Source organism: Pyxicephalus adspersus, chromosome 5, assembly GCF_032062135.1.
Source record: "Pyxicephalus adspersus chromosome 5, UCB_Pads_2.0, whole genome shotgun sequence".
Lineage (NCBI taxonomy): Eukaryota > Metazoa > Chordata > Amphibia > Anura > Pyxicephalidae > Pyxicephalus > Pyxicephalus adspersus.
The window spans coordinates 103,465,084-103,492,895 of record NC_092862.1 but is presented as its reverse complement, the minus strand read 5'-3'; the positions used below and the strand labels follow the sequence as shown (position 1 = coordinate 103,492,895).

At 37.3% G+C, this 27,812-nt stretch overlaps 1 protein-coding gene across 1 annotated transcript in view; it reads left to right on the top strand.

Moving 5' to 3' along the window:
• The window catches only part of COL6A6 (collagen type VI alpha 6 chain), a 95,431-nt gene that overhangs the window by 62,100 nt on the left and 5,519 nt on the right, over window positions 1-27,812 (top strand). Inside the window, exons 25-38 of the mRNA XM_072413377.1 lie at window positions 10,212-10,274; window positions 10,803-10,865; window positions 11,570-11,632; window positions 13,067-13,117; window positions 13,498-13,533; window positions 14,979-15,041; window positions 15,582-15,641; window positions 16,224-16,259; window positions 19,797-19,833; window positions 20,920-20,931; window positions 22,899-23,389; window positions 24,772-24,868; window positions 25,297-25,941; window positions 27,269-27,347. Of these exons, the coding sequence (XP_072269478.1) occupies window positions 10,212-10,274; window positions 10,803-10,865; window positions 11,570-11,632; window positions 13,067-13,117; window positions 13,498-13,533; window positions 14,979-15,041; window positions 15,582-15,641; window positions 16,224-16,259; window positions 19,797-19,833; window positions 20,920-20,931; window positions 22,899-23,389; window positions 24,772-24,868; window positions 25,297-25,941; window positions 27,269-27,347 (1,796 nt within the window). The remainder of the gene's footprint in view (window positions 1-10,211; window positions 10,275-10,802; window positions 10,866-11,569; window positions 11,633-13,066; window positions 13,118-13,497; window positions 13,534-14,978; window positions 15,042-15,581; window positions 15,642-16,223; window positions 16,260-19,796; window positions 19,834-20,919; window positions 20,932-22,898; window positions 23,390-24,771; window positions 24,869-25,296; window positions 25,942-27,268; window positions 27,348-27,812) is intronic.

Here is a 27,812-nt window from a genome sequence, read left to right as displayed (position 1 = left end):
CATTAGCAGCTTTTAGATGTTCCTGCATTTTATTATTAGCTGTTGGTAGTGGTAAGGGATTTGTTACCCTGAACCTAGGGATTTCAGCGAAGGGGACTGATCCAAAGTGGCTGGACCGGCTGGTCCACTGGTTAAATCAAATTGTTATTAAATTAGTAAAAGGTCACTTTGCCTGTTCACTTCCAGGATGCTGAGTGAACGAGTTCCCATCCAGATACTTCCAAGGCAAGAGAGGAAACACTTTTATCAGTAAAGCTGGGTAATCCAGCAAACCTGGAATGTATTCACAAATGTTTTCAATCCTGGACCAGATCCAATACAAGTTTGCTGGATCACCCATTCTCACTGATGAAAGTGTATCCTCTCCAGCCTCGGAGGGCTTTAATAAATTAGGCCCCTTTGTGTGGATTGCACACAGGTTGACTCCATCCATCAAATCTGGCTACCGGTGCAGTCCAATCCTCCAAAAGTATTCTGTAGAAGGATGATAAGCCACACACCCAAATGAAGTCTGCATCATAAATGAAGTTAATTCAAAAGCTGCTGTACACCAACATCAATGTGTTACAAACTGTGTCATATTCTCTTTTAAGCACATTGATGGTTGTAGGGCAACATTTGAGATAACATTCAATTGAGATACAGACTCATTTTTCTATGCACAACAATATCCCTGTTCTAAGTTATCTTTGGCCTAATAAGAGCCCCAAAATTTGACTATGACATGCTTTTTCGACTATTTCAACTTTAAGAGTAAATTGTATTGAAATGAATGACCCCTAATTTGGGGTATTGAATTGGAAACCTTCTGTAGTATCTGTAGTAGGGGAATTTAAAATACATTTATCTTTTAATACAAAAAATATACATTACAGCATGCTCGGAGTTCCTTAAAGCATTAGGTTTTGTAATTTTTGTTTATGTATCTAATATTTTTTATTAAAAAAATTATGTTGGGATCCCTTCTTCCCAAATTTTAAAACCAGATCTGCCTTGGCATTGAGTCAAACTGTAAAAGGAGGCAAATTGAACATGGTAACCACTATTCAAACTCCCTCCCATCCTTGCTCATACTAGGCCAGAAAATCTGTCCAAAACTCCCTCCTTGACAAGTCAGTCATCACAAGGGCTACAATTGCAAATGAAATACTTCCTGGCCTGGCTGGTTTATTTACATTTGCAGAAACTGTCTGTTACTTACTGATGAATGTATACATTTATATAAATGATATAAATATATGTGTGCTCAGAAATTTTAAATAACCACTTAATCAATAGCGTGATTCCATGTTTCATATAAACTCCATGACTAAAAGCTGACCATTATATTTATCCACAGTTCCAATTTAACGTTAGAGCTTTCATATGTAGCCAATATGCTTACCATGTGTTTTGTGCAGAAGAGCTGCTAGCTATTACTATGCAATTCAAATTTATAACAAAGTAATGCATACCTGGAATCTCTATCACTTTTAATACTCTATACCCAAATCCTCTGTCACTGTGTAAGTGTCAAAACACAGCATGTTTCTTGTCTTATGTGAGGCAGGTAGTTAATTTCGTTATACAAAAATAGCAGCTTAGCTAATGATAGCTTAAAGTAGCCCTTATCTTGTGTGAACGCTATGTAAAGGTGAAAACAGGAATAGGAAAATTCTGAGTTTGACCAGTTTCAGAACGGTAAATTTTTTGATCTGAAATCTAAGTAGAAATTCAGATTTCTTTTTAAATGCTGTCTTGAAATGCATATTGTTGGTAACAAATCACTACGGATGATATCTTCAGTCGGTTTTTGGTATCTTGGACAGCAATGGGGCAGGTTGAATTAATTTTTCTGCTCCTTTCACCTCTGTGCTGTGCTTTCCCATTCACCCCATAATGGGAAACATTGCCTCTGTATAACTAGAACCAAATTCTGTGATTACACTTTGTAAACAGGAATAAATAGTTTATCCCACTGTTTGTAAATATTTGCTTGTTTTTTTGTTTTCACATATTGTGACTAGGGATTGTTTCTTTACCAAGTGGTACAGCACCGTGCCAGTTTAAATCTTTTTTAATTTTTTTTGGGGGGGTCAACTAATTGTGCTGTTGATAGTTGTGGTGGTGGCCCCATGGTGGTTGGTAGTGGTAGTACAATTAATCTTTGGCATCAAGAACAGGTGGCTGCATCAGTCCACCAATCCTGGATTGATTTATTTTCAATTTTTGAATTTGAATCACTCCACACAATTACACCTGCCATACTGAGCTCCTTCTGACATGACACTGAATACATACTGGGATATTTCTGGCTAAATTTCCAGTTTCTTGGCCCAGTAGTCCACTGAATCAAGAGGTAAATAATCTGGCACTTTGGGGCATGCCACATATTATGAGCATGGTTTATGAAGCTCTCCAAGGCTTGAGAGAATACACTTTCATCAGTTTTGCTGGACCACCCAGCTTCACTGGTGAAAGTGTATTCTCCCCAGCCTCGGAGAGCTTTCATAAATCAGGCTGTATGACACTATTTTCCCTAACTCTCACACCCTCATGTTGCCAGCGTAGCTGGAATTAATTGGCCATTATGTCCAAGAGGTTGTAGTCAGCCATACTCCTCCGAGAGCTACTGTTGCTGTTGAATGTGGCAGTGCTGACCGAGACAAAGGAGGTTGAGCACAGGTGAATGGAGAGATGCCCACAGATGGGGTGGGGAACAGGAAAACACTGCTCTGTGGTGGCTGCACAATATTAGTAGACTGGAGTTTTTCCTCTCCTAATAAAAGTTTAAAAATTTCCACACTTTTGCTGCAATACCAAGGGACTGAGGCAGAGGTCAGCAAACTTTTTTGGCCACCAGGTCATTTTAGGGGTAGGCAGGAGCACACTAGGCCGGACTCTCGCCCTAGTCCTGCCCTAAATACTCCGCCCCCTACCAGGAACGCCCCCTGAAGGGAAATCCTTCTCCTTTCCATTCCTAAGAGGGAATGTTCCCTATTTACCACACGGAGGCTCAAGAGCCTCGTGGTCTAAGGCTATGTACACACGTGAGATAATTATCTTATGATATGAACAGTTGGGCTCATTTCAGGTGAGAATCTGACATGTGTACCGTGGTCGCCTGACGTTGTTCATGGATCTGTCCTGCCAAATCCATAAACAACTGTAGAACAGCCGATGTACAAGTCAATGGAAAAGAGCACAGTACTTGTTTATCTGTCAGTCTTTTGTTGCTGAAAATGATTGAGAAAGATTGTTTCCAGAGACGAAAATTGCACAAGCCTAAGAATGTGGTTTTCCAGTAGTTATTTCTTATCGCAAACAAGCCTACAATCTGCCATGTTTGCCAAGGTGGATGTTGAATTTGCTCCCTCTGCTCCCATTGTGGCCCCCTTACCCTCACTCTCATCATGTCTACTAGTTGGATGACCTATGTCACTTCATACCTAACAATTTCTTTTCTGGTACTTTGTTCTGCTCTTTCTACTCCTAATTATTTTCATGTAGCCCACCTCTCTCTCTTTTTGCAGTGGACACTCCCCATAAATGTCCCATTGCTTGTCAACACCTTCACAAGTTCAAAGGATAAGAGATTTCCTCCTGTAGCTTTTAACATGCAAATAATGTGATCACCTGTCTGTTCTGCAATAAAAGACCTGCCTGGTGGTAATTTTTTGTTTCTAGAGTTTAGTTCCACTTTAAAGGGCTGTTGGTCTAATACCATTGATATTGTCCTATGACAGAAACCATCAGACTGTCACAGATCCCCGCCAGTGTAGGGGATCTGTGCCTCCTTTAGGCTCACCCACCTTGCACTCCCCTGCTGCCAGCACCAACTCTGCTTCAGGATTCAACTCTCTGCTCACTTTCTAGTCCAGGTCATATGACTCTCGATCAGCTGCTCCTTTGCCTCAGAGGACTAGAGTGTTCGGCAGACGCACTCCATCTGACATTGTGGCTTGTGGCACTCCCTCTGCTGTTGGGTTAGGAGTCTGTGGCTCACCTGATTCATACTCATCACATGACATCCCCTTTTTAAGGAAGTGGCTGGCAACAGGAAGTTGGCTGGACAAGGAGTTCCTTTTGGTTCTGCTCCCAGGTTTCCACTTTCCTAGTTTGAGCCTCCTGTTCCTGACTTATTCTTGTACCAACCCTGGCATGTTTCCTGACTATTCCTGATCACTGCAGGCCCTGATCTTTGGCTTGTCTTACCATTCTCTGGCTCTCGCCCTGGCCCTGCGTTTCAGTTCCTGATTGTTAGCAGTCACCTGCCTTGGCGGGCATTGGGGCCGCAACCTAGCAGAAGCTTGCCGCACAACATCACCACCTCCAGAGGCTCTGGAAAAAACCGAGCTACTGCTTAGACTCTGCGCTCTGTGCACATCTCCACCCACTGGGCTGGTGACACAGAGGGTCCACCACTCTGCCCTGTGGAGTTGTGACACAGACAAAACTTTTTTAATTTTTTTTTAACTTTTTTTAATAATTAAATAGTACAATGTGGAGTGATTAGAACCTCTAAAGCGACATATAACCAGCCTGACAGATTCACAAAGAAAAAATTGAGAACGTTTAACTTCCCATCTACAGGTGTGGGAATAATTATAGTCTTGTGTCAATGGGCTTACATTCATTTCAATCAGAGTTTACCTTTACATAAAATTTATGGGGAATAAAAAACTCACTTGAAACTGGTAAATTCAGGTCAAAAGTTGTCAACTGAATTTCAGATACACTATTCAAAGACCTTTAAATGATCTCAAAAGAATCTGATTTGATCTCAAACTGATGTCAAGTCCAAAGACCGTTGACTCTTGATTTTTTTTTTCTGGGAAGTAGGGCAAATTAAAGGTAAAGCGTACCTGTCTTTTTTTTGTTTTTAGATATTTAGTCATAGGAAGAAAAATCCCCCTTTTCTTACATTAAAATCTGTATGAATGTAAGAAATGAATATTAAATATCTGCACATCATATAGTTAAGGTTCACTTAACTTTGCTTTATCCCATTTCATGCTTTTAGTTAGGACCTAAATGTGTTAATTACTCATCTAGAAAACCTTTCTTTGGATGTAGTAATCATTATGGACTTATCATTCTTTGGAACTGCCCTATACACAAGAAGGTTTATTATCACTTTTTTGACCTGGACAATAAGCAATAGGATAACTGCAAGTTCCAAATACTAAAGAAAATGTTTTATGATGTTCTCATGTTAAATGCCATTTTTGTGTTGTTTCTCAGAGGGAAAAGTGATATCATTAACCAATAAATAAAACTGTAGTGCTCTCAGAAAGATAACACATGACAAGCATGATGATAAGGCACAGTGTTCTATTAGTGCATAATGCAGTCCATAAAGCCCAAGCAGTGATAATTTAGTTTATTTTGGAAAAAGCTATGAGAGACTATCACAAATATTTTTTTTCCTAGTTGCTAAGAAAGTTAGATATTCCAACAACTCATATAATTACCATATAATTATATTGTATTACAGTGTGCCAAACACAACATCAACAAGCAATACATAGGACTGTAATCTGGCTTGGTCAGACTTCCTCTGAATGAGATGAATCACCAGTTGAAATTCAGAAGCAAATTGACATTTTTTAAAATCATCCTGTAGACCTATCCCACTCACTTTTTCTCTTAATAATTGATCAAAAAGACATTTTCTGAGATAGAACTATGATTGCTTATTGTGGTTAATCAGGCAGATTGAACTACTCAGTAATGCTGAAATGTGTGCACCATTTGAACGTGATGGACATTTTCCCAATTTAAAGTTCCAAACTTTATTTTAATAAACTAAACTTTAAGTTTCCAAAAACACACTGCAGAAATAGGGAAATTCTTCACTATTTTTTAAAGTGGACCTATTTTTAATATGTCAACATTATATAAAATAGTTTCCTAAAATATAATGACATTTTTTTGAATTATTTTTATTGTTTAATTACTTTTTGAAATGTTTTTAAATTGTCCCACCTCATCAGTCTTTATCGCCACAGTGGTAAAGACTAAAGGGGAAACCCACAGCCCCCTGAGATGTTTACATCACATATCCTAGGAGGCTGGTCTTTCTGAGTATTCTTGAGATCGGGCCATGCATCTAGGAGTTTTCCTCAAATGTAAACAAAACAAAGTGCATGATCTCCCAGAAGCGCAGAGTGAGATTTGCACTCATTGTTTACATTTGGAGGAGGACATGTCACCCAATCTGGTGTATGCGCAGTGCAGGTTTGGACGATGAACAATAAGTCAAGAACGCGAAACAAAAAAGATGTCACCTCAGGACGTAACAGGGATCCTCAGAAAGAAGAGGGAAATCAAGACAGCGTGGTTTTCACGGGAATCAATAAGTACATTGATAAATAGTAAGTGAACCTAACAGGGAAGCATCAGTCAATTTTTAACACCCCGCATTTACAATAAGAAGTACTTTAATACACTGTACACTACTGTTCATTGCATCCTAGAAAATGTAGGTATTGTTTCTGGTGCACAGACAGGAATACATTTTGTACAAATAGAAAGGAAATTAAGTTGACAAATTGACCAGCTTTGTTCTTTATCCTTTCATTGGACAGAAACCATGCAGAACTTTTACACTCCATTAATGGAGGCACTTCCTGTTCTTACAACTCCTATGCAGGCAAAGACTTGGCCTATAGGGGTGGTTAGGAAGTTCACCTTCGCACTTCACTTCGCGCCTCATAGCCCAAAACACAGAAACCACATTTCTTTTAACCATGTTAACTACATTTGGTACCTACAAAAACTGTTACAACATTATTAAAAAAATATATACCCCATTTGGGGCTGTTTGCTACAATATATATATTAATATATAATATATATATTTTCTATGTTTTCTTTCCCATGATTAATTGGCCAATCAATGTTTTAAGGCCTCTGAACTTTTCACCCAACTTTTTCTCCACATCAGTTAGCATTTCATTGGCAGGAGGTCAACTGTGTTTCCATAAAATCCTGCACTATCTTACACATTTAAATGATATTACTGTAAAGAAGAGACTTCACAGTGTTTTATCTGCTTACTGTAATATTCAGCCAGTGTAGTCAAAGTGAATAGGATGCCAAATCTGGTTAGCACATCTGGAATTCATGATCCCATAGGCGATAATAAAAACCAGATGTTTGGTTCATGTGTTATAATCTGTCAGATTAGGTCACATTTGAAGACATTTGTAATGACTTTATTGAAACTATGTCGGTGTATGTTTTATTTACCTAGAGATGATGACTTTTAAGAACAACCAGTCACCAGGCACATTTGTCCCAATCTAACTCTCCATTCTTTTAACAGTGCACTTTCAAATTTTAGAGAATACATGATTTTTTTAAAAATATCTTTTCACTGTGTCAGACTGTAAGCCCATTAGGTTTGCCAAACTCTGTGATGTTCACAAACACTCATAAAACAGAAACATTTCAAGCAGAATAACATAAAAGAAACTAAAATCTTTTATTGGTAACACATTTGCCCTTTTACACCAGCCTGCAGAGTATGTCAGGTTAAATTAACATAAACGTGTAAATATATTTAAACTCAGCATAAAGATTCATTTCATCCATGTTTTTCTGGAGTTTTGAGAAACGTAGGTAATTAGAACAGTCAGTTACTTACTGCTATCCAGGGCCCTTACTGTCTCTTGATGACTAGGATTTCACCACACAGCGCATGAGGCTAAATCCTTAACAGCAAATCAAAGACTAGTGACTCAACTTTTTATTGTTGTCTGTGTTTCCATTTTTGGCTGAACTCTGGCTTACTGGCCATCTTGCACAGTAGTACAGATGTCCCTCCTGTACTAAAATAGCTTACTCTAATTTTATTGCACACTATAAAATTTTTACATTTATACATAAGAAAGTCAAGCCAGTGTTAAAATCTGGAAAATCATAACTGATAAAATCCTGGGCAGAATAGTCTATAACATGCTGAGAAACGAACAACCAGAGCCTAGCAGTATACAGGTCTAAATAGCACTAGCAGCCAATGGTAGGGCATGACAATGAACTGGAACCAATCTGCTCATTGGCTACAAGACATACTCTCTAAACTCTGGGCACAGTGTGCTGGGGATGCAGAGATAGACAGAGTGCATATGAGGCTGGGGATGCTGCAAGCTACTAAACAGAATTGCTGCAGGTGCAGTGGTAACAAACACCACAACAAAAAGGACTGGGTGGTGGGTCTCACCATTCTCTGCTACAAAACCATTTTGCCTTCACATACATTTAGTCTCTGCAACAACCTGACAGGCTTCATAGACATAGCAATATACTGTAAATGCTATAGCTATCTGCTAATATCATAATACTTAATGTATATAAACCTAAACGGCCACCACTTTTTGCCATTGTGCGTCATAAATTAATAATTGTGCGTATATATGATACTGTCAAAATATCATCTGTAGAACTAATTAGGAATTAATTATCACAGAAGATGTTTCCTGTAAAAAGGAAGAATATGTTTCATTATTATGACTGGCGTTTGCAATCATCAGTAAAACTGGACAATCTGAACTGTGAACCTTTCAATATAAACAGTCAAACGGTTCAGGACAAAAAAAATCCTTCATTTTAAAATGGCTTCTCTGGGGAGATAGTTGGATATTAAAACCGAGAGCAAACATTTCAGAGCATCATCAAAGAGAGTATTTTGCCTGCCAAAGCACAGGCCAATTATTTAGTTCTTAATTCATAACCGCTCTGTTGCTTGACTTCATCTGTAGAAAATAGATGAATGAGGCAGAAGAAATATATCAATGTTTAAAATAATATCTCTAAATAATGGTCACATAAAGAAAAAAATAAAAACATCACATCTATGGTATTGTTGCACGTACAAGAGATCTACATAGATTCAAACTCAACCTAGGTATAGACTCAAAAGAATGAAACAAATACAATATATGTGTATACATATGTGAACAAATAACATATATTTTTGTAAAGTTTTGAGTGAAATCAAATTACAATTCCATGCTAGACGATTCCAGGTAAGAGCTGTAAAAACTCTGGGCAAGCTATTTGGATGAGGAGCAGATCAGTGTGCACTCTCTGTCCCCATTTTCCACTGGCTGGAGACAGAGGAAGCATTAGGGCATAACTACCTGTCTTTGTCTAAATACTATCACATAGAGTGGTTATAAACCCTAAAATTAAGATTAGGTAAATTGTATTAGAATGTATTGGAAAAGTTAAAATGTACATAAAAAAATATAAAAAAAATCTATCACAAAAACACTTGACTTCACTATAGACAAAATATGATATTAATATTACACAACATTTTTATAGCACCATCATATTATGCAGCGGTGTGCAAATTCTATAGTCATGTCACTAGCTGTTCCTCAAAGGGGCTCATAGTCTAATGTCCCACCACAGTTATATGTCTTTAATGCAGTCTAAGGTCAATTTTGGGGGGTAACCAATTAACCTAACTGCAAGTTTTTGGAATGTAGGAGGAAACCAGAGAACCCAGAAGAAATCCACTCAAACACAGAGAGAACCTGCAAACTCCATGCAGATAGTGTCCTGGCCGATATTCGAACCTGGGACCTAGTGCTGCAAAGGTCAGAGCATGCTGCCCATATTCCCCCACAGTTGTCACAGGAATAATAAATGTTTACCCTCTGTTCTTGTTTTGGTGGCAACTCAAAAATGTTCATAACAAAAACATTTACAAAAAAATAATGTTTTGATGGACAATATAGGCCCTTTTCCTACCTCTGGTGGAAAGCCAATCAGTTAGCTGCTCCCAGGTACATAGAAAACTGCTGCTATGTACCCAGAAGCAGTAAACTGCACCAAAGCTTACCGTGTTTTCATGCAGTAGTGGTTTGGTCTTCCTTCACAGGATGAAACATAGGAACGTGACAAAAAGCAAACAGTTGAGACAGCAGTTGGGCCTGTGGCAGAATGCTGCAGTTAACTGCAATTCTGAAATGGTTTTAAGCCTTTTTATGCTATCACTCTTTTTTGTGTCATGGTTTATATAAACATACTTTAAGTTATAGGTATTAAAAAACAAGTATTTTGCAAATACAGTACATATGTAATAATATAATAAAGCCAAAAAGAGAGAAACCAACAATATTGTATATAAAAATTGTTTGTGCTTTCTTTTTATGTAAGATGATAAGATAAGTAAGAGAGGTTTTGAATTCATTTTGTATCTTTTGAATTTTCCCTAGGGGACAGCAGGAAGTAAAGGTGGAAAAGGTGAAAAAGGATCGGAAGGACCAAATGGACTATCGGTAAAATCAGACTATCGGAGTTGGTTATGATGAGTCATTGCTGATCTTTCTTACATTATTTTAGTCACCAGTAGATGGTGCTGTGTCCTCATGTAAAGTGTGTAACAAACTGTAAAATCCTCAGATTGAGTTTGCTATATATTTTACACAAGGACACAGTGCCATTTAGTGGGTTGACCTCAGTATAAACTCAAAAGGCATTTTCGGATCAAAAAACTTTGTTTTTTACACAAGTATATATCGTAAATATGAGTGTGTATGCATGTGTATATATGATATATCTATTTAACACAGGAAAGAAGAAACTTTATTTACACTTAATTTAAAATTAATTTAAATTTCCTATGCGTATTTGGTTGACTTACCTGGACTCTACTTATTGCTATGTTATGTAATCCAATTACATCTTCAGGAGACACATTTCCTTTACATTCTCCATCTTTACTTTTACTTTTTACTGTCACTAACATTTTCATTTGCTGTAAACAAATAATATTAATGTTTGTTTTCTTGTCATTTATTTTTTAGGGTGCTTTTGGTGCTAAAGGTAGCATGGGAAATGTTGGGAATCCTGGAGCCAAAGGGAAAAAGGTATTTATTTTAAGTTAACTTATTTTTTTGTACTAAATAAAAATTCAGAGGAACTTTCACTTTACAGACTTATGATTACATTTACCTGCTGTGAATGTCACCTAATTCTCTCCCCATAAAATATTGACCTTTTTTGGTGTTAATTTTCTGCAGACAGACTCAAGTTCATCCACACTAAACTCATCAAACCATGTTTTTATAGAGCTAGCTTTGTTCACAGTGGCACATTTATGCCCAAAAAAGAAAGGGAAATCCCCAAACTTTTGCTACAATGTTGAAAGCACACTTGTCTAAAATGTTTTTGTATGTTGTAGCATTATAGGTACCCTTTACTGGTCATACCTGAACTTATTCATGCATAAAGGTATCCAGATATGATTGGTGTGCAATTTGAAGCATTATTAAACTAATCAAAACAACAAAGGTTTCACAAAGGCACCATCATCACCTCTTCCTGTTGATGGAAATAGTAGGAGTGTTGCACATTTAGTGGACATCTTGCTAATGGAATATGACAGGTATGTTGGTAAAAAAAACACTATGTTTCCTTTAGGATTTTACGTCTATTATAATAGAAAGAGTTGTACTGTTTATTTTTTATGTTTACATGTAATGCTGTAATGTTTACATGTAGAATTTGTAACAAATCTTTTAAAAAGATATACATTTTGTCTAACATAAATATATTGTACCTTTTTTGTCAGGGAGAAATTGGAGAACCAGGTGAGAAGGGAAGCCCTGGACCAAGAGGACAAAGAGGATCCATGGTTAGAGAGGATATTTATCATATTTGTTATATGTAATGACTGGTTTGGTATATGCAGTACATTTGATCACAGGAGTTCCATTATTTTTTACTCCACTAAAAACATATTCTTCACTGTTTGCCTTTGTGGCTATTGGAGAGGTCTTCTCTTATTTCCTGTCTTAGTGACGAAAACAGAAAGTAGAAAAGAATTCTTCCCAAGAGACACAGACATCTAAGAAACCTTACAAAGCTACAAGAAAAGCTGGAAACATACTTATACCTGGTGGTTTATGTAGTTTCAGTTGACTTTATGGAATTATGTGTGTTCAATACAAATATGTATAGTTTTTACATTTCTTTTAGCAGTATTCTACAGGGACCCATTATTTACTTGTACACTGCCTGTACCACCAACTCCATTCTGTCAAAAAGAGTGTCAAAAGCCATGCATTATGTGGTTTTCATTGCTGGCCTCTACATCACTGTAAGATGCAGAAATAACTTATGGTCCTGCAGATGGAACCCAAAGTAAAACGGGACCGGTCATCCAACACACCCTGAACTTTTGTGTATGCTGAGGATTTTCTAAAGCTCTTCACTCCAGCAGTAGTTGGAAACATGGGCGACAGAGCAAGTAGGCCTAAATATTTTATTAGCAGGGATGCCTGTGTTTTGATTTTAAAAAGGTTAAAGCGGAACTAAACTAAACAGTAAACAAATCACATTTACCTTTAATTCAGTAGATCCCTCGATCACGCTGGAGCTTTCCTCAATTGGGTCCCACGCCGTCCTAGAATTCTCCTTCGTCCTAGCGCAGAGAACTGGGCACCGCCATCTTCAGACCTTTTTTCCCTTCTTATGGCTACGTTACCTGATCTCGCACTACGCAGGTGCCAGATAAGGTGTGATAGCCTGCTGTAAAGGGGGAAAAACTACACATGTGTGAGATCAGCATCTCTTTTCCCTCAGTGTGGGAAAATGTAACCAGCAGCCTTCTGTGATGTATGACACAGGTATCCTGGAAGGCTCTGCTCTCCCATTCAGTCTTGATCACCACAGCAATCAGGACAGAAAGGAGAGGTGCTTCCCCTGCTTTTTTTTTTTTAAAAAGGTGTTGCAGTCACAAAAAATAAAAATATTTTTACTTATTATAAATGGGTTGTCTACCCTTTTATGTGAAGTAAAAACTTTGAGTTTAGGTCCGCTTTAAGATAAAAGGATTAATAAAGGATTTCAGAATCTTCAAACAATAAATTATGTGAATATTTACTTAAATCACCAATTCATGTGAAAAGAAAAGGTTTTTAAGATAATAGTAGCATTAATCCTATCTCCTTTTTATGTACAGTATATACAAAATGGAAATTTTTCACACTAGATCCACACTAGATTTAAACGTCTTTATTCCTTACATTTCTTTTTATGATGTTCAAAAATTTAAATGTTGTTAAAGGGAGAAGATGGAAAGCCTGGCTTTGGAAAAACTGGCAAAAAAGGAACAAAGGTGAATACAATGAACAGAACAAGCAACATTGTTTCTTTATTTTTGTCTTGTAACCAACATTAGGCAAACTGATCAAAAGGTCCGCTTATACTCTTCAAAGATCTATTGCTGCATTCCCTTTGTATATTCAATCAAGAGGGTATTCCATTTTACACTCCAGATTGGTATAATATTGGTTTAAATCATAACTACTAGCTATGTTGGTAATAACTGGGGTGTTCCACTTCTAAATGTAATGACAAATGAGCAAATTATGTTATGTTATGGGGACATAAGCCACTCTGTCTTTACATTATATATATACAATTTGATATTTTTAAACTAATCACTAGTTAGTTTCCTATTTCCTAAATGATTCTTTTGTTAATTTAAAATCCCAGGGGGACCGTGGATTCCCAGGAAACAGTGGAATAAAGGTATTTTGTTTGTGTATATTTTTGTATGTTTAGGCATACGGGTTAGCTGTTCTTTATTTTATATATATATACCAAAATAATTCTTTGCAGATTTTATTAGTTGGTGCAGCACAATACAGTGCTCTCAAGCAGAACTCCAGGCAAATAGTTAAATGCACATATGGAGTATAAGAGAGCTGTATTACCTGCCAAAGGATTTGTATTTCAGTCAACTCAGATCTGACATTTACTCAGCTGTGCCATGCAACACAGCCTTGTCTGCTTTAGTTAGGATAAAACACAAGCTCTGAAATGTTTTAAGGTGCTTTCTGCGGAGAAGTGAAGTTTGTCATGGCTTGTGTTTTCCTGACTTGGGTCTCAGTGTATTATTTGTCTCTCACAACACAATAGGAGCAGACCTACTTGTAACTTTCTGGAGTGTGCTTCTATTATCAATGTCCCATTACTGAACAGGGATATCCAACAGTTGATGAGAAAGTTGATGGCTTCATCTTTTCTAATTTGTCTTTGACATTTGTTTATAAACAGCTGGAGTGAATTAGTTTAAAGCAGAACCTAAGTTACTTAGAACCTAAGAATACAGGATTAGGCAGGTAAGTAAAAGGGACAGACAATATCCCATCTACTGTAATCTCTCCTACCTGCCCGATCGCCTGGGTTTCTGGCAAAAAAGCTGAGCTACGCATGTGCAGTTTCAATTTGGTTTCCAGGATGCCCAGCATCCCCAGCTTCCTCTGTGAGTGTCAGTAATGCACCCCATCCCAGCCTGGCCAATCAATATGACTTAAGATCGCAGGGGGAACTGAAGAAAGAAGATAATGGTGGGCTCTGTGAGGGAACTGTGACAGGTCAATAATACAGGGATAGGTTTTGCTCTTAAGATTTTGATTTGTTGGGCCATTATGCATGAGACCTTGTTATAACAATTTAGTAGATGTTTATTCACCATTTACATACTACATTACATACTACACAACCTGTGACTTTTTACAAAGATTGGATATTGACCATATGCCAACAACCAATAGTGGATTAGTTTAAATCATACTTTTTGGACATTGATACACACCATACAGCAGCTTCATCTGCTTTTTTACAGCCTGCCAATGATTCATTGGCTTCAATTTAAGATAGGTTGTTTTAATACTGATTAGACAGTTTAATGAACATTTTTCATTACCCATATATCATTTATATTATATATCTTATAAATACATAATATCATAACTGTTCTCATCTTTCTTTCATCATCACTTATCATCGATATGAAAAACAGGTAGAATTGTTCAAGTTCCTGTAATCAAGCAAGACTGTAATTATACAAACAATATAAAAAATTACTTTACAGGTACAATATTAATAGCTGAAAATCCTGACAAACTTGCTTGAGATTATTTCCTCAATGTAAGAATTTCTGACAATGACTGCATTTCCATAAATAACAGGGATTGCAAGGAGATCCTGGAGTAGCCGGAGAGCGTGGACCAAAGGGACTTCCTGGAAGAACAGTAAGTTTGTTACTTTAGGGCTCAATCACTGGTTGCTCATACATGAACAACTGATGCATTTCTGATATCACCAAAGTTTGTATGCACATTTCTACTAGACATTGGGACTACCCATCATACAGATGGGCCAGTAAAAATGTCAGGCAGGAAAAGCTCATACCACCTGGAAGTGTCAGAGCTTTTTGCCATCAGAATGGCTTAGCTTTTCACCAAAACTGCATGCTGCTTTATGTAAAGGCACTTATAGGCACTTATATTTTCCATTTCACATTTGCAGCTATTTTTTTCTTTCTTTCTGTAAAGACTTTTTTGAGTCACTCTATAGAAGAAAAGACAATAACCCTTGTGGGATCTAGTAGAAAGAATTATCATCAAATAAATAACAGAGAGTACCGTTAAGTTTTGCAATATTTATGTATCCTTTTATTCCAACATTTATATAAAGGCTTGATCAGTGCCAGATGATTTCATTTTTAAATTATCATATTTTTGTGTTTAATTAAAATGGTATTTATATAATGATTTCTTATATAATCTCAGGTGTCTTCGAGTAGAGGAAAACCTGGAGATCCAGGACAACCAGGACCCCCGGGCCAAAGGGTAATTTTCTGTTATGTCTTTTTTGGCAGTGTTTTTTAGGCGTTATAATTATAGCTTGTGTCTCTGAAGGGGGATCATTAAAAAGGTGGGAAAAACATCTGTTATTCAGATGACTGTACAGGTTAAGAATTTGATGTTCATACCAGACCTGAGCAATCATTGGTGTGGATCCAACAATTTGGAAAATGCATTTTCATCTGAAAATAGATACCATTGCACTATACTGCCACAACCGCTGTGTCAGTGACCTTGTGGGCATGCAAAGTTTCAGTAATGTAATTGTTAGATAACTTAACAGATATACTTTTGTATAGCCAGTTCATGACAAATGAAGCACAAATATGCAGAGAAAGTTTAGGTTAACCCACCTTTTACAGAGAACTCCTTTTTCACATTTTATCTTTAAAACACTAATATAGCTGGCATGCACTTCTAATAACATTTTGACAATAAACTAATCAGGTGATTTGTCCAGCTGCTTCAATGCTTGCAAAGTAAAATCTATAGAAATCCTATTTACATGAATTGTTGCTACTTTGATAAAATAAACAACACCTTCTTTTTATGTTGTTTCACATTTAGGGTAAAAAAGGGGATAAAGGTCAAGCTGCACAAACCGTATGTATTGCCTATCAACTTCTAAATTGTTCTAATGTAGACCAATTTACTATATTGTGATGTATCATAAGATTTTGGTGTCAGTACCCTGTTGCCTGGTTTTGATTTTGAAAAACAAGCTCACAGCTGCAATAATAAGAGGTTAAGACTTTAGTTAATTTAATTTATTGAATGTGTGTATTTTGTGTAACTAACTTTTATTTTTTTACAGGTTATCCCACAATGACAGGATGATTCCCACTGCTGCACAGCCGTGGGAATCCTCCTGTCAGTGTGGGATCCCCGGGCACTAGAGGGTAAATGGGGACAAGTCTCCCAATTCAAAACCTCGAGTGCTCTCTGATTGGCTTTCCACAGACAATCAGAGAGCACTATCCCTATTCCTGGATAGAGTTTCTCCATCCAGGAACACTGGACTCCTGCGTTCTTGGATAGAGAAACTCTATCCAAGAACACATACAACTAGTTAAGGGCTGCAAGAGCAATCAGCTCCACTCCCCTGATTGGTCTTGCAGTTCTTCACAGTCCCGAAAAATAACCCAAATTTTCCCACCATTAACTTTAATGGTGTTCGAATTCGCCATTCGTTCACCCGAACAATATCCCCCTATTCGATCGAATAGCTGTCAAATTGAATATTGAGATATTCGATCAATACTAGTTGTGTGTATTTATACAATCTAATCTTTTATATCTAAAAAAAATGTATGGAATTTTATTGTGTTTGTGTGCACTAACATTATATTTTTTTATATACTGAAATGATTTTATATACAAGTGCAACACAAAAATGTGCAACTGTGTGTTTTTTTTTCTACAGGTTCTCTGCTTTTAGAATGTATTTAATTTATTAAACCCTCCTACTCACAATTTTTCAATTTGTAACTTTAGTTATGCTTTAAAGCTTCACGGTGTAAATGCTAATACATTTCCACACCCAAGGACATTCAGTCTGTAGGGTGAGCTCTAATCTAAAAGCCAGTATATTTATTTAATGATTGGGATTGCTTTACTGTTTTTTAATGTTTGTTCACCCAAAATGCGCATTCAACAGCAGCAAAGTGTTAAAAGGAAAATATTTATTTCGTAGTGCAGAAGATAACAGTTGCAGGAGGCAAACAAATAGTTAAATTGGTTGTAGGTATTTGGTTATGGTTGGCAGAAATGATAGTGTATAGGAGGCCTCTAGAGCATTTCTCTTTCTGCCAGGACATCTGTGTTTAACACTAGTAGGACAGATAATTTTGCACTGAAAGCTAACATAATTCTGAGATTAACAAATATATAAAAAAATTAAACTATATCGGCACTAGCAAGACAAGACTGTACTAAGTTTTTCCAACAATTCTGGTATCTACATAAAAAGGAACTATTCTGGCAAAAAACTGAAACAGCTAATCATTTGTAGCTTTACTTTATGTGTTTTGTTATCAGTGTGCTAACTCTTACCTAAAGCCAATCTCAGCTTGTAATGTTGTATTTGGGTCTGTAACATTAGGATTATTGGTACAAAAAATATTGTATGACCCTAAATATTTTTAATTGATTGGCTCTTTGTCAGTTACACAGTGTGCCAGTGCACACAAACATTTATATTTTACTTTGACATGAATTTGTAATTTTGTGTTCAAGATTTGGAAAGCAGCCTTTCACATTTAAAATTAGAAATTGAAATCTGTTCAATTAAAACAATTGTTTTCTAATGTTATAGTGAAGGCCAATTTCACATTTTCAGTGAGATTGTGCGGTGTATTTTGGATGGGGAGCAAGCTACATGTAGGATATTCCTGCAGCAGCCCCAAAGGGAATGAACAGGGGCTGCAGTGAGAAGTACTAGTGTGCTCCCTGCCCCCTCCTCACCTTTTTTTTTATTGAACCAGCGCTGCCATGCCATGCTTGTTTGAAAGAATAGCAAGGTGCCAGCTGCGTGGAGCCAGGGGAAAACGCGCAACCAAACGGAAAACATGAGTCAAATGTGAACCTACACAAAATGTCACTGCATTCTTCCTTGAAGCCCTCGACACTCAAATGATTTACCACCTCAAACTGTAAAAAATTGTTCTTATTCTGCAGTTTCTGTAATCTCTACCAATGCTCTGTTTAGTTTTACTCATCAACTGGGGGATGTTTAGACCAGGGGTCTCAAACTTTTTAAACAGGGGGCCGGTTCACTGTCCCTCAGACTGTCGGGGGGCTGTACTATAGTTTGAAAAAAAACAGGAGAAGAGTCTTATGCACACTGCACAAAACTTATTTATTGTATAAAAAACATGAAAGAACAATACTATATGCACAGCACACTTGCCGATCATTAAAAAAAAAAGTGGCGTTTACTTTGGTTTTAAAATTGCTTGAGATTATTCCTCAATTCCTATGTGTATTGGAAAATGCACAGATAAATTTGAATTTTCACTGTGTGTATTGAAAATGCAAATTTATCTTGCATTTTCCATGCAAATGAATAATCTCAAGCAATTCATTAATTTGCTTCTTTTTATACACCCTACCCTACACCCAACACTACCCCACACTTTTTATTAATTAAAAAAGGGCTGCTAAAAAAACTTTGTCAGTGTCTGCTAACTGTCACTCACTGCTGCCTTCATACATCGGCTGGATCACACTGCAGCACATGTGTACATGATCAATGTGCATAGTATGTTTATACTACTTACAAATGTACATTGATCATGTACATTTGTGCTGCAGTGAGCAGGGAATGAAGGCAGCAGTGAGTCTCTGCTTTGCTCATACCTTCTCTGCCTGATGGCTTCAGCCCGACAGCTCCAGCGTTACCCCGGCAACAGTGGTGTCACGTGACCGGGTTCCCTGGAGTGCAGATGGCAGGCAGCCAGAGCTCAGGCAGGAGAAGCAGCCTCAGCAGCCAGCGGGCCGGATGGACAACCTCAGCAGGCCGTATTCGTCCCGCGGGCCGTAGTTTGAGGACCCCTGGTTTAGACTAACATGTAACATCCTTGGCTACCTACTGTTAAATGCTATTCATCCAGGAGTTTTTTCAGATGTTTTTAAACATGTGGAGAAATAATTATTTAAATATGTGCAGATTTTTGTAAGTAGCTGCAAAATCAAACACATAAAAAGGCTTGCATATGTGGTACAAGCAGATCCAGATCAACTCTATAGAGGGCACTGGGGCACTGTTGTATGCTGCGCATAGTGACAAAAGAAACATAGAGCAAGGCTACCACCACCAACCAACTGCATAAATAAGGAAAAAATTCTGGTCAAACAAACTGTATAAAACCTCAAACTTGGACATACCTATCAGGACAGCCAAAGATATCCCCTAGCTGATTGTACCGCGCGCTACCCGATTGCACCACTGGAGCTGCTTAGCTGATTGTATCCTAACCCTGTTTTCCGTCTCATTAGCAGTGCATGCTTTGTAGCTTTTCATACAAGTATCTGCATCCCTTTATTGAGATACAAATGACCAAACCTGTGCTTTAGGGCAAAATTGAGAAATACTGCCCTAGCTGTTTGGTGTTAACAACATTATTTGTGTTTTCTAAACAGCCATGTGAGCTGATTGATTTTATCCGTCAAACATGCCGTGAGTATGAATTTATTTCTGACTATCATAATACGGAGTTATGCATTTGTCTCTACTGGGTGCACTGTGAATGTGGCCATATCAATTTTACTTTACACTACAGATAACACAAAACATACAATCATTATTCTGGTATAGCCCAGCAATAATAAAATTTCCGTTCTCTTTTGGAGTAGTAGTGGCATGAGAAGGTTGTAAATGTGATCTCACTAAAATTAAAAGAAACTGGCAGGAGCAACAAATAGCATATGATGTGTGTATATATATTTATATATATATAAATATATATATAAATACTTATATATATATATATATATATATATATATATACATACACACAGCTTTAGTGTATATATAGATAAGGATGGATGTGGTATTATAGAATAGCGCTGTTATCATGTTATCAGAGACAGTCGCATCCACAGTGTACTTTGTAATTTTGGCTGCAAAATTCATTTTTACAATTAGCTTTGCTCACAGACAGCAGCAGTCCAATCTACTATTATTTCATTCATTTCAGTAACACAGGCTGTTCTTGCTGGTATAAGTGCACTTGTGTGATGAACTACAAGTCCCAGCAATCCCTACACTGACAACCACATAGACAGCTGCTAAATTCACATTAGTAATATGAAATATTTCTCCTCTTTAGAGTAAATGTATTCTGGTCAACAACACATCCATCCTCTCAGTATCAACACTGCCTGCTCACTCTATTACCTTCACAGTAGACTTATTATGCCCCTCACTCCCACCCTGCATAACCTACCCCCCCCCCCCCCCCTATATATTTATTTACCCCTCCTGTGTTTATATAGATGGGGTAATTCCATGTGTCTGTGTGCTGGTCGCCCATGTACAGAAGCTTCACAAAGGTTTCCATAAAACCATCTCCAGCCTATGGGGGAAACCTGAGCACAAAATATTTTTGGGAACAGGATGTTAACAAACATAATAAATAAAACATTTCCTGTGTTTAAAACAGTCATAGAAATTAAGAAGACAATATTCTCACTTGCTGTCATAAAGTAAATTCATTTTTTTCTCATATTTTCTAATATTTATTCACATTTGTTTCTTTTACAGCTTGCTGTCAAGGTAAGAAAAGTTCACCCATTGTACCTTGTAATGCTGCAGTCATTATATCTATATCAGTCACTATTAGGTGTAAAGTATGTTTATTGTGACCTAAACAGCCATGTGCTCTACATGATACGTGGAAATACAAATGGCACAATTAAGATGTTATTATTATTATTATTATTATTATTATTATTAATAATAATAATAATATTAATAATAAACATCATTAACATATTACACAGAGCTGTACATTAAATAGGGGTTGCAAATGGCAGACAGATACAGACAGTGACACAGAAAGAAAAGAGGACCCTGCCCCGAAGAGCTTACAATCTAGGAGGTGGGGAAGTAACACACAACAGGAGGGAAGATTTGGAATAGTGGGTAAGTAGTGAGGGTTTTAGAAGACAGAGGAAGACAAGTAGAAAGTAGGCATGTTTGAAAAGATGGGTTTTGAGTGCTCTTTTAAATTAGCAGAAAGTAGGAGCAAGTCGAATAGGACAAGGGAGACCATTCCAGAGAGTTGGGGCAGCACTAGAAAAATCCAGGTCAGAAAGGTAAGTGGGACAGGAACTGTGGAGGGATTTAAAGACAAAGCACAGGAGCTTGAATTTGATTCTAAGATGAAAAGGGATCCAGTGAAGTGAACTACAAAGGGAGGCAGCAGAAGATGAGCGGTGATAGAATAGATAAATCTGGCTGCAGCAATAATAATAGATTGTAGAGGAGAAAGTTGGGTTAGTAGAATACCAAAGAGGAGGAGGTTACAGTAGTCCAGACGAGAGATGATAAGAGCATGTACAAGCAGTTTAGTGGTCTCTGGGGAGAGGTAGGTGTGGATTTCGGAGATGTTGCACAGGTGAAAGTGACAGGACCTGGAAATTTTCTGAATATGAAGGGCAAATGAGAGGGCAGAATCTAAGGTGATGCCAAAACAACATGCCTGAGGGGAGGGAGAAAGAATACCAGTGTTAATAACAGGAATATGTCAGTGGGAGATTTGGAATTTTAAGGAGGGGAAGATAATGAGTTCTGTTTTTATCCGTTTTGAGTTTCAGAAATCTGTCAGCCATCCATGATAAGATGGCCAACAGGCAGCATGAGACCTTATCCAGGACTGAGAAAGACAAGTCAGGGTTGGACAGATAGATTTGAGTGTCATCAGCATACCGATGGGCAAACCAAGAGAGAGTAGTGTAACTGATACCAATGGAGTGCATGATTTGTATTAGAAGGGGGTGATCAACAGTGTCAAAAGCAGAGGAAAGATCTAGTAGAAGAAGGAGGGAAAATTTGTCATGAGGCTTTGCTCTGAGGAGGTCATTGGCCACTTTAGTAAGGGCTGTTTCGGTGGAATAGGCAGCTCGAAAGCCATACTGTAGTGGGGGAGAGTTGGTGCTCAGGTAATCGGTGAGTCTCTTATAAACAAGGCACTTAAGAAGTTTGGAGACATATGGCAGAAGGGAGATAAGACAGTAGTTAGAAGGTAGAGAGGGGTCTAGTGAGGGTTTCTTCAGGATGGGGAGAATTATGGCATGTTTGAAAGCGGAGGGGTAGATACCAGTAGAAAGGGAGGGGTTGAATAGTTGAGTTACTGTGGGGGCCAGGGAATTGGATGGAGTGGACAAGTAGTAGATGGAGATGATGAGAGAAGAGAGAATACTTCATCCAGAGTAACAGGGCTGAGGGAGGTTAGTGATGATTTAGAGGTGGAATGGGTGGGTATGGCTGGAGTAGCATGGTGAGCAGAGACTTCATATCTGACTTTGAAAATGTTACCTCTAAAGTAGGTAGCTATGTCTTAAGCAGAGAAGTTAGTTGTGGGGGGAACATTATTTAGTAAAAACTGCCCTATACAGTGCAAGGTTAGAAAAATAATTTGCTCCATAGTAATTGCAGCTTCCGGAAAATTAAATGACCAACATGTGATATTTTGCCATAGGATGAAGAAGCAATGCTAAACATGTATTTTCCTTCTTCAGAAAAATCGATGTGTCCTACATACCCAACTGAACTGGTCCTAGCTTTAGATATGGCCAATGGCATGACACCAGAAATCTTTACAAGAATGATTGAGATGGTCACATCACTTCTGAGCAACATTGCAGTCAGAGGAAGCAACTGCCCCTCTGGGGCAAGAGTGGCAGTGGTGTCCTACAACACACATACAAAAATTTTGATACGCTTTTCTGACTTTCATAACCAAGAGCAGCTATTATCAGCTGTAAAGAAAATATCTCTGGAAAGCTCAGGACGTCGTGACATTGGAAATAGCATGAGGTTTGTTGGCAGAAACATCTTCAAAAGATCTGCTCAAGGAGCAACTGTACAAAAGATTGCAGTGTTTTTCAGCAATGGTCCTTCTGAAGATGTTGTTTCCATAAATACAGCAGTGATGGAATATAGCGCTCTCGGAATTATACCAGCAGTCATTGCGTTCACCCCTGCACCTACTATCAAACGGGCCTTTTCGGTATGAATCTACATTGCATATCTCTATATAACTCCTAGCTATTGTTCAGTGAAAGGAAATCTACCTCTTTTAAGGCTGCACTAGTTATAAAGGCTTCCTAAATGTGCTGTGTGGTAAAAAGTTAATTTTAATATGATTCTGCACCACTTACCTACTTACCTAAGCAACATATTTCTAAATAACCTACCTTCTACGATGAATGAATATGATGTGACAATTTTGGAAACTGCATCACTACAATAGAATCCCCTATACTATAATAGAATATAAACATGAACCCCAAAAAATATCTACAAAATACATTTAAAGCTATTTATTCTGTGGCTCTTCTATTATTTCTTGTGATCGTCTATTCTGATCTGCTCTCTTAACCCCAGAGTAGCAACCAGCTGGAAAGAAATTTTATCTTAGTTATTTCCTTTCTGGATTATTAAAAAGAAGGTAATGCAGCTTTGATCCACTTTAACACCCTTTAATTATAACACAAGCAATAAACCTGTCAGCATGGATCAGCAGTGAAAATATTCTAGATTGGAAAATATAATCATTATAGGCACCAATGTGGTTCATTTATGTAGTGGTTGACTCTTCATAGCTGTTTTTATAATTGTTTTAATATTTGTGCTGATATCACTGTAATTACATTTGTTAAATCTAAGGACAAATAGGTAATGCACTTCATTGTCTTTTTTTATGCCTGGAAAACCAAAATTGAAAACAGCACAGGGTTGCCCCTGCTTAAAAGCAGACTGTTTAAAAGGCTGAGGACGTTTCTGGCTAAGGCAACAAACGTGTGCCCTCTCTCCTATCCATGAAAAGATCCCCTGGAATCTGGGTTGCCAAAAAAGGAAGGGGACATAAATTGTGTAGCCCCTTCCCTGTTAGCAAAAAAAAAACAGACCCCTACCTGTGTTGCTACCAGACTCCTGTATTCATTGACTCAGGTTATTGGATGTCATATACTGTATGATAATGGTTTTCAGAAGATCTAAGTATATAAACTATATGATATATAGGGATTTGTAAGGCAAACCTGTGTTTTGGCCATGTTACTATATATAATACTCACCCCCCTTTTCCTTCACTTACTTGTTACTACTATCAATCCCTGGAAGGAATGCACAATTATTTGGGAAAGTAAGGGGGAGCATATGTCTCTGTCTCGATCTTGCCATATGATAGTACTTGTCCAGTGCTGTCACATGGACCTAAAGTGGCTCAAAATTTACTCAATCCTTACCGTCCTTACAGATATGATGTATTCCCTGCATGCATTTTAATGTCTAAATTTTAGTTTTTAAAGGATACATTTAGGATTTTTAATTAGATTGATACAGATGACCTGGAACAAACATAATATGTTTTAAAACTTCTTTTAATAGGTGGATGATACAGGAACTTTTAAATTGATTGATATTCCTCAAACTGCTGATTACAAGCCATTACTACGAACACTACAGACCTGCACCCTTTGTTTTGGTAAGTATTAACTAAAGCACCATATTTCTTACAATATGTTGTATAAGCTTTACAGTATATTGTTAAGCTTTCTTTCTGCTTTTATGATATTTTAGTTGTTGACTCCAGAAACCAAACATAAATCTTTCTGTGCCAAAAACAAGTGCATATTGTAAGCTCACCCTAAACTGTATGTCTAGACAAAACTTCTTTTTTGTGATGGACACAGTAGGAATGATGTTTTCATCGTCATCATTTTGAAGACATTTAATATTACTACTAATAATCACTTTGTTGTCATGCTACTAATTTATTCTTGTTAAAACATAACAGTAATACGTGTCTGTCTCAAAAAAAGTGTCTATGAAATTGGCATTTTCATTTTAAATAATTGCTCTGATTTTATACACCTTTGTACTGATCTCTTATACACTTACTTTTAATTTCAGATAGATGTAAACCAGATCCCCAATGCGTGAACAAACCTTCAATCCAGAGACCTCCTATAGACATTGCATTTCTGCTGGATAGCTCATACAACATGATGCAAGATAACTTTGCAGAAGCGAAAAGGTTCATCAGTACAATAGTTGACAGGCTGAATGTCTCAGGCACTGGTGACCGAGTGGCTCTAGTAAGCAACGTACCCCCTAACTTTCAGCAAAATAGTGATGCAAGCCCTCATGTTGAGTTTGATTTATCAACCTATGATAACAATATTGTCTTGAAGAAGCACTTACTGAATGTGAGGCACCTTCAAGGTCCACCCGTCCTTGGTTTTACATTACAATGGACAATTGAGAACATTATGTCTAAAGTATCAAATGCAAGAAAGCACAAGGCTATTGTCTTAATATTAGCTGGAGAGACAAGCACTTGGGACAAACAAACACTCACTGAAGCTTCTTTATATGCCAAATGCCAAGGCCATGCATTATTTGTGCTTTTTACGGGCAAAACATATAATGATACTAAATTAATGAATCTTCCCAGCATTCCTGTGGACCATCACCTGCTCCAAGTTGGCAGAATTCACAAACCAGAGTTTGGCTATGCTGTTGGATTCCTGCATTCCTTTTTTAACTCAATAAGGCGTAAGTACTTTAGCATAGAAAACGAAATACAGCCACACAAACCAAACAAAATCGACAAGACATGCTTTTACAAATCTTACATTAATGAATATCAATCTTTTCGTTCTTAGTTGGATAAAATACAGACATTTCATATTAAAAGGCAGACATTTCTTTCATGGGTTTTATTACTTTCTGTCCTTTAGAAGTGAGAGGAAATCTATTTATTATAAGGGGGATAGGCTGTTAAACAGTTGTCACTTTAACTGGATCTTTCCCTACATCTTTATCCAAAAAAGTTTTGTTTTTTACACTCCTAAAATAAATAATATTTAATAAACACTAAGGCCCTGATTTATTAAAGCTCTCCAAGGCTGGAGAGAATACGCTTTCATCAGTGAAGCTGGGTAATCTAGCAAACTTGGAATAGATTTCCTAAAAATCTAGATATTTGTTAGCAAATGTTTTCAATCCTGGACCAGATCCATTTCAGGTCTGCAGGATCACCCAGCTTCACTGAAGAAAGTGTATTCTCTCCGCCCCTGGAGAATTTTATTAAATCAGTAGTAAAAATGATTGGTTTAATACAGTATTTCTAAACCATTGTTCTTGGAACCCTAGGGTTCCTCCAAAGTTTGTTAGGGGGTTCCTTGAGCAACGAGTAATTTGTTAGTTTAGGTTATTTTAACTGGCACCAATGATATCTTTGCCTATAAGTAAGGATGGCATTCTTCCCACTGGCCCATAGTATAACATGCATTCTTCCAGCTGACCATCTCAGTAGTATTCTGTGAGCTGTGGATATAGTATTTATTGTTAAGATTCCCTAAGACTTAAATTTATTTTAAGAGTTAGCCCATGGTAAAAAAAAAGGTCAAGAAAAGCTAGCTTATTATGAACATGACATGGGATATTCTTTCCTCATTGGCTTTACTAGCTTTAAATAATAATTAGATCCAATTTATTGAAGTTAATTACATTTAAATCAGCACACAGGGTTTATTTTGTACTTAAACTATTTTGTACTTTGACTATTTACTTTCAAATATGACTCAACACCCTTCACTGATGAGGTCAGGAAGATCAAAGTTGGCTACCTCTCTCCTCCTAAAATATGTACTAACTTACAGAAGAAAGAAAATATATCTTTCTAGCCTCTTTAAATACTCTATGTACTAAAATAGACAACCTTTGGTCTAAACAGGGTTGCCTAAAGTTCAGGCATGATATTGGAGCCTTATGGCTTTGTGTCTCTGGTCCTCAAAACCAATTATTTCGCTTGCAAATTCTTATCATTTACTGTGATGTATTAGCCCATGCAGGGCAATTAACACTGTTATCTCTACAGGGTCAATAAATAAATATCCACCACCAGAACTGAAATCAAAATGTTCTACTATTGGCAGAACCCGGGGAAAAAGGCTAGCGTAAGTATACTATTGCAGTTTTCATTTAGTTATGTTCTAAATGAATTGTAATTTTAATATAATTCTTTAATCTAAGTAAAACAGGACCTGTGAAATGGCAAACAAACACTAAGGCCCTGATTTATTAAAGTTTTCCAAGGCTGGAGAGAATACACTTTCATCAGTGAAGCTGGGTAATCCAGCAAACTTGGAATGGATTTCCTAAAAATCAAGATATTAGCTATTTGTTAGCAAATGTTTTCAATCCTGGACCAGATCCATTCCAGGTTTGCTGGATAACCCAGCTTCACTGATGAAAGTGTATTCTCTCCATCCTTGGAGAACAGTAATAAATCAGGGCCTAAGTAGTAAAAATGATTGGTTTATTACAGTATTTCTAAACCATTGTTCTTGGAACCCTAGGGTTCCTCCAGAGTTTGTTAGGGGGTTCCTTGAGCAATGAGTAATTTGTTAGTTTAGGTTGGT